At 33.4% G+C, this 7,657-nt stretch overlaps 1 protein-coding gene across 1 annotated transcript in view; it reads left to right on the top strand.

Annotated features, from left to right (window-relative positions):
• The window catches only part of LOC147293648 (uncharacterized), an 8,829-nt gene extending 2,020 nt beyond the window's left edge, over positions 1-6,809 (top strand). Inside the window, exons 2-6 of the mRNA XM_086231101.1 lie at positions 3,131-3,252; positions 3,478-3,654; positions 3,819-3,831; positions 3,990-4,091; positions 6,483-6,809. Of these exons, the coding sequence (XP_086087227.1) occupies positions 3,131-3,252; positions 3,478-3,654; positions 3,819-3,831; positions 3,990-4,091; positions 6,483-6,809 (741 nt within the window). The remainder of the gene's footprint in view (positions 1-3,130; positions 3,253-3,477; positions 3,655-3,818; positions 3,832-3,989; positions 4,092-6,482) is intronic.
• The last annotated feature ends 848 nt before the right edge of the window (positions 6,810-7,657 follow it).

Here is a 7,657-nt window from a genome sequence, read left to right as displayed (position 1 = left end):
AGTTGAATTTTTTATGAACCATGATCGTTCATACGTTCGAGCTCAAATACCAAACTTCTAGATCTCCAATTGACCTAATATTTTAGAGGAATGATCTTTGAGTGACAAACTAATAAATGAACGGTTCAGATCGTTAAAAATACAATCGACATATAAGGTTCTACATATAAATCAGTGGTTTTTGCATTTGAAGAATAAAATTATATCAACTCTTTCGTTAAAACCTTGTAGCTTCAATAATTGTGAAGACCACAACGTGATTATCACAATCAGAGCCATTCTTCATATATGTTCATACTCAAAGATCAACCCTGGAAAAAATCGGCTCAATCGGAGTTCATCTACCCGTTCGATTATTATTATAAGAATCAAGATCGTTCATACATCCTAAATGCTAAACCTAACTTCTACATCTCCAATTGAGTTAATTTTTTGCATGGATGATCTTTGAGTGAGGCACTAAGGAATGATCGGTTCGGATCGTTAAAAACATAATACAAAAGTGATCTTCTATATACAAATACACTTGAAGAGTATAATTATATTAACTTTTGGGTAGAAATTTTGGTGATTCAACAATTTGTGAAGACTACAATGTGATTTCAACGATCGGAACCGTTCATTCTATTCATTTATACTGGAAGATCATCCCTGCAAAAAATCGGCTAAATCGGAATTCATCTCATACTTCGATTCGTATTACAAAATTTACAATCGTTCATAAGTTCAACCACCGTTACCTAACTTTTACATCTCCGATTGAGCTAATTTTTTGCATGGATGATCCTTAAGTGAGGCACTAAGGAATGATCGGTTCGGATCGTTAAAAACACAATACAAAAGTGATCTTCTACATACAAATACACTTGAAGAGTATAATTATATTAACTTTTGGGTAGAAATTTTGGTGATTCAACAATTTGTGAAGACTACAATGTGATTTCAACGATCGGAACCGTTCATTCTATTCGTTTATACTGGAAGATCATCCCTGCAAAAAATCGGCTAAATCGGAATTCATCTCATACTTCGATTCGTATTACAAAATTTACAATCGTTCATAAGTTCAACCACCGTTACCTAACTTCTACATCTCCGATTGAGTTAATTTTTTGCATGGATGATCCTTAAGTGAGGCACTAAGGAATGATCGGTTCGGATCGTTAAAAACACAATATAAAAGTGATCTTCTACATACAAATACACTTGAAGAGTATAATTATATTAACTTTTGGGTAGAAATTTTGGTGATTCAACAATTTGTGAAGACTACAATGTGATTTCAACGATCGGAACCGTTCATTCTATTCGTTTATACTGGAAGATCATCTCTGCAAAAAATCGGCTAAATCGGAATTCATCTCATACTTCGATTCGTATTACAAAATTTACAATCGTTCATAAGTTCAACCACCGTTACCTAACTTCTACATCTCCGATTGAGCTAATTTTTTGCATGGATGATCCTTAAGTGGGGAATTAAAAAATGAATGGTTATGATCTTTGGAAATATAATCGTATAGTATGCTATTACATATATAAAATTGTAAACAAAAAAATATTCTTACTTTGGGCGAGGAACTACAAATTTCGTCGCCCAAACAAACTTTGGGCGACGAATTGTGAGGTTCCTCGCCCAAACCATTATTACAAAACAGGATGATTTTTTGGGCGACGAACATATTTCGTCGCTCAAACTCATATTGGGCGACGAATATAATTTCGTCACCCAAAGTGTCTTTGGGCGACGAATTGTGAGGTTCCTCGCCCAAACCATTATTACAAAACAGGATGATCCTTTGGGCGACGAACATATTTCGTCGCCCAAACTCATATTGGGCGACGAACATAATTTCGTCACCTAAAGTGTCTTTGGGCGACGAACATAATATTCCTCGCCCAAAATGAGTTTGGGCGACGAAATATTTTGTCACCCAAAGTAAGTTTGGGCGAGGAATATATATGTTCGTCGCCCAAATTATCTTTGGGCGACGAACATGTATATTCCTCGCCCAATGGATTTCTCAATTAATTGTTTGTTGTTAATGTTTAGGCGACGAAATTTGTTCGTCGCCCAAAGTAACTTTGGGCGATGAACGTGTGATTCGTCGCCTAAACCTTCTTTGGGCGACGAACATGTTCGTCGCCCAAACCTTTATAACTTTGAGCGACAAATTTTCTTGTTCGTCGCCCTAAATTTCTTTGGGCGACGAATATATGTTCGTCGCCCAAAGTTTGGTCGCCCAAATATGTTTTTCTTGTAGTGTCGTATGTGTAAGTCATAAAATCTGACATGTTATGTTACCTAATTAATTATAAAGCTGTATCTTGAATCTTGAATAAGATAAAGTGAAATCCGGCCACTTGTATGAGTAATGCTAAATGTACCACTTTATCTATAGTATATGTGAGTTTCACCACTATTAATAGAGATGCAGTGATACAAAAAATGCAGCAAAAAGTTCTATTAGAGATTTGATATAGATCTAGCTTTACTTTAAATATTTACTGCTGGAATCATATATATATGAATATCTGGATTGTGTGATCGTGATTCATAGTCAAGATATTTTCCTCTGACATGCAAATTTCACACACATTTTACTTTCTGGTTAGCGTAGGGCACAACACACCGGATGATAGCCAAGCTCAGACAGAAGCCAAGGAGATATTACTTCCTTTTCGTGATTATTGCATGCGCAGAAAAGCGGGTTTTTGAACTTCGATACATACGTATATATGTATGTATATATATATACAGGCTCCTTCTGTTGAGGTATACCTCAACTTATTTATGTTGAGGTATACCCTGTTGGGGCCCACACGAATCGTTTTGTGTCGATCCGAACCGTTCAATTTTTACATCTCCGTAGATAGATCATCCTTGTAAAAAATTAGCCAAATCGGAAATCATTTGCCTATCTAACTTTGATCAAATAAATGGACGAACCAAATATTTTCGATAAAACCGTCCATTTGTTTTATCAAAGTTAGATAGGCAAATGATTTCCGATTTGGCTAATTTTTTGCAAGGATGATCTATAAATATATATATATATGAAAAATATAAGAAGTAATTAAATATGGAAACTTATAAATAAGTAGTTGTAGTTGATTATTTGTGCACCAGGTACAATATGAGATTGCTGTACTGGAGGGTCAAGATGTGGCCAATGCATTAATTGAATACATCTCCCGCTTTGGCATTGAAGATCTAGTTCTTGGTGTTCCATCCCGGATTGGGCTTCTAAGGTATATAGAGTCATAGACTATAGTTACCATTACCAATTACGTACTTTCTTAACATATAAGATTGTGTATGTGTCATGCAATTATAAATAATTTCATTTGAACCACTGTTCGATCACTAGCTTGATATATAATATTGATTCATTAATAGCTCAATTTTTTGAAATTTAGTAATTAATTATCTAACATGAAAAAGTCTCTGGCCGGGCATACTCTTTTTTGGGTCAGGTTGGAGCCAACTGATATCCCAAACAGTGTGATAAATCGGGCGCCGGATTTCTGCAGTGTATACAGTGTTGGCAGAGGAAAAGTCTACAGAATGCACTCTGCCACTCGTCGACCAGCCATCTCGTTCTCAGCAGCCGAGAGGGGCCCTAACTTCAACAATGGAGCAGAATCTCATACGTAAGATTTTAAAAATTTAAGTTTTGGTAAGTACGTTGTACTGTCATACTGTGAATCAAGACCGTTGATATAATATGAGTTTGATTATAGTCAGATAACATAAGATATCAAACATCATTGCTCGACATTAAAATATTAATGGATTTATCTGGTTCATGCAACAGAGTATATGATGAGGTCTCAGGAACTTCATTCTTGCCACAGAAAGAAATGTAATAATAAGTCATTTGAAAAGGATATGAAAAGTTGACAACGTACTAAAAAGTTTTTTAAAAAATCATTCAAGTGTGGATTTAATTAAACTGGGCAAGCATGTGAATTGGTGTGAAGTGCAGGAAGATCTGAAAGATGAGATAAAAAGGCTTAGAATGGAGCTGAAGCAAACAATGGAGATGTACCATGCAGCCTGGAAAGAAGCAGTGACAGAAAAACAGAAGGTCTTAGTTGAACCTTGCCACAATCTAATTCCTATAGCTAATTAGTTAGGGCTACAATTCAAAGTTTTGCTTTTACCATCCAAAAAGATTTACTAATGCTAATGATTGTGATCACATATTCACATAACTTACATAAGTAGAACTCACTTGCATAGGTGGGCCCAGGGCGGATCCATAGGGGGACACAGGTGGTCGCCTGACCACCCGCCCGTCGGAAAAACTTTGTCAAGTCCATGGCTTTGACCCCCCGGAACGACCAGAAGAATCCCGAGAGGTTTTTAAAGAAACAAATTAACAGCAGCCCACCAATTCAACTCTTTCATATTCTCTCCCAGACTCCCACCACAACTCTGAGTAACGACAACAGTCATTTATAGCACCCACCACCATATTCTCTCTCACTCTTTCATATTCGCCACCCACCACTGAGGTTTAATTTTTACCTCTTTTACGCCCTATTTGAGATTGCGGTGGACGACCCAAAAACTGCTGTGGATGACAATTATCAATCACCTATAGCAGTTTTGGTGTTTGGTGAAAAAATTAAAAACTGGTTTTCCTTACAATTCTCAACTCCCCATAGAAAAAATAGAAAGCAGGTTTCTAGGTGCTTTTGAAAGCTGCAATGAATCACAGCAATAATGAATATTTTATTTTACCCATAATACGTACCCTCATTGATTTCTATAATTTTTATTTGTTTATTTTAAATTAAAAAATATGTTCATTGTTAGTTATATTTTATGTTGTGATAATTAATTATGATATTTTATTTGTACGATTAAAATTATAATATACCTAAAAAATAATAGACATACTTATTTAATAATGTTGTTCTTAGAAAAATTAATGCTAATAAAAATTTGTAGCCAAAAATTTCAAAAACAAGTAACAAAACATTTTATTTTAACCAAACAAATAAGTGAAAGACACTTTCAGCATCATGTCGATCCATTTTAGTAATTATACACAGTCACAACACTTTTATATTAACACTTACCAAACACTTTGATACTGTTTTTACACTCACAACATTTTTGAAAACATAGTTTACCAAACACTCAACTGCTTTACTTTACAGCTGACTTTACTTCACAGTTGTTTTATTTCACAACTGTTTTTCCTCACAGCAATACAAAACTGGCCCTTAGTCTTTTTATTTTTTTATTTTTTAGTCTTTCATATTGAACTATATATACCTTTCCTTCATATGATGGCGTGAAGTTTTTTTTAGGAAATATGATGGGTTGATTTTTATGGAGAAAATGGCTGTACAAAGTTCATTTTCTTATTCATATGACATACTATGTACTTCTTTTAATTTTTTCCTGTTCTACAATGATAAGACAAATTGTCTGAAATAGACAATATAATATAGTGTTTTCCGGAGATTGTAATAATAGGTCTTCAATGTGATTATGGTATTTTGGTAATCTCTTATGATATTTTCATCCATAACTATAAATGCTTATATGGCCCATATGCTGTGTGCACAACATTTTTTGATTTTTTGATTATTTTTTTTATATATATATGGAATTGAATCTTTGATTGATATATATGCATAAATGGTTATTAATTGAATTTTTAATTGATTATTTTGTGAATGCAATTGATTAATTTATATGGTTTTTATTTTGTTTATTGGTTGCATATATTATATATAATGTGTTTTTAATTTTGTTGTTAATGAAGCTATAATGCGCACATTTTTATAATATGAAAACTCATCGTGAACAATTGTAGTTTGTATTGTTTTTTTTCATGAATTATGAATGAAACTACTATTATTTAATTTTTTAGTGTTATTTTCATAAAAAAAAGTTATATAGGTTTTACACTATGACCCTCCGAGATAAAATTCCTGGATCCATTACTAGGTGAGCCTAACATTATTTGAGAGTCACAATATTATCTGTAAATGTAGTATAAATAATTTTATTTAGTTAGGATCCTAGCAATTAGAAATTTTATTGGTACGTACCTTCGCTTCTTTAGTTATGTAGAAACTGCTATATATGCACACTCTTAATTTATCCAATGCACTTCTAAATTAATATTTGCACTCAAATAAGGAGTACTTGCGCGGGGAGTTTATGAAGAGTAAGAATATCAATTGCATTGATCTTTTTTACTTATATGGTTTTTTTTTTTTTTTTTTTTTTCTGAACAATATGTATGTTTCAACTTAATTAATTTGAACTCTTGCCTCTATTCTGTTTTAATTATTGATTTATGTTAAGTTAAAATAATATATCACTGATATAATTATGTATACCTGGTGCATAATTGTATCCTAATTCTTGAATCCTATTGTAATTGTATCCTAATTCTTGAATCCTATTGTATTATTTGTTATTTACGATAATTTTTCAATAATTTTCGATATAGGCTATTGATGAGCTCCAAGACTGGAAAGTGAAAGAAGAGCAAAGACTAAAAGAGACACAACTGGAATTAGAAGCAGCTGTGGAGGAGGAAAAAGCAAAGTCTAAGGCAGCAATTTTGGCAGCTGAAGCAGCCCAGAGGTTTGCTGGGGAAGAGGTGCAAAAGAGAGTGCATGCAGAGCAGATATTCAAAGCTCTAAGAGAGTCTGATGAGGAGAAGGATAAGGTCTTGGATGCTTTATGCCAGTCCCATTTAGTGATCAGATACCAATGCTTAATTCATATCTTTGTTGTTTTATTTTTATTTTATTTTTACTTTTTAATATTTTAGAGTGAACATGTTTCAACAAGATTTACTATGGCCTGTATATTTATTTCAATTGTTTTATCTTCTTTGGTTTATATTCAAGGAAACTTGTTACTAGTTATGTAGTCTTTTAGCATTATGTTGGGATTCTTGTAGTAATTTGGTTAGTACGTACAATTAATAAGAAGAAAATAGATAAAATAAATAAAATCAAATCACACAAAATACAACACATATATACGTGCTTTTCTCTGAACTTGAAATCAAATAAATAAAGTATGTGAAATCAAATAACGTACACAAAAGACAACAAAAATATTTATGTGATTTTCTCTAAAATATTGATCCTCTCTATTTAATCTTCCTCTAGCTACTGAGAAAAACTAAGAATAATAGTAAAAGAAAAACCAAAGTTGGAGCAGCTAGCTGGTGCGTTGGTCTCTCTGTCTTCTCCCTCAACTCTTAAAATCGATCAGAAGGGTAAAAATTCACATTTTGACAAATTTTTCTAAGTGAGGATACTAATCGAGTAATAGGATGGGTACAAATAAACCCACCATTTTTCAAAAGATATTAAGCATCAAAGCAAATGTCTCTCTTTATAATTACTATTTCTAATGCATTAATAACATATATATTTTCTCTTATGAGCATAAGTTGATATAAGCATATATATGTAAGTAGGGGTGGGAATGGGTCGGCTTTTACCCGACAACCGACATTACCAACCCATTTCTAAGGTCGATATGCAACCAACAACCAACCCATAAAGGTCGGGTCGGTTGTTCACACCCAAATCGGTATAGGTGGGTCGGTAGGTACGTTGGTGGTTGTGAAAAAGGCCAAAGTCAGTTACCCGATAACCGACCCAA

Source organism: Dryas octopetala, chromosome 2 (genome assembly GCF_963921425.1).
Source record: "Dryas octopetala chromosome 2, drDryOcto1.1, whole genome shotgun sequence".
Classification (NCBI taxonomy): domain Eukaryota; kingdom Viridiplantae; phylum Streptophyta; class Magnoliopsida; order Rosales; family Rosaceae; genus Dryas; species Dryas octopetala.
Note: the sequence above shows the minus strand (reverse complement) of the source record. Positions and strands in the feature narration are given on the sequence as shown.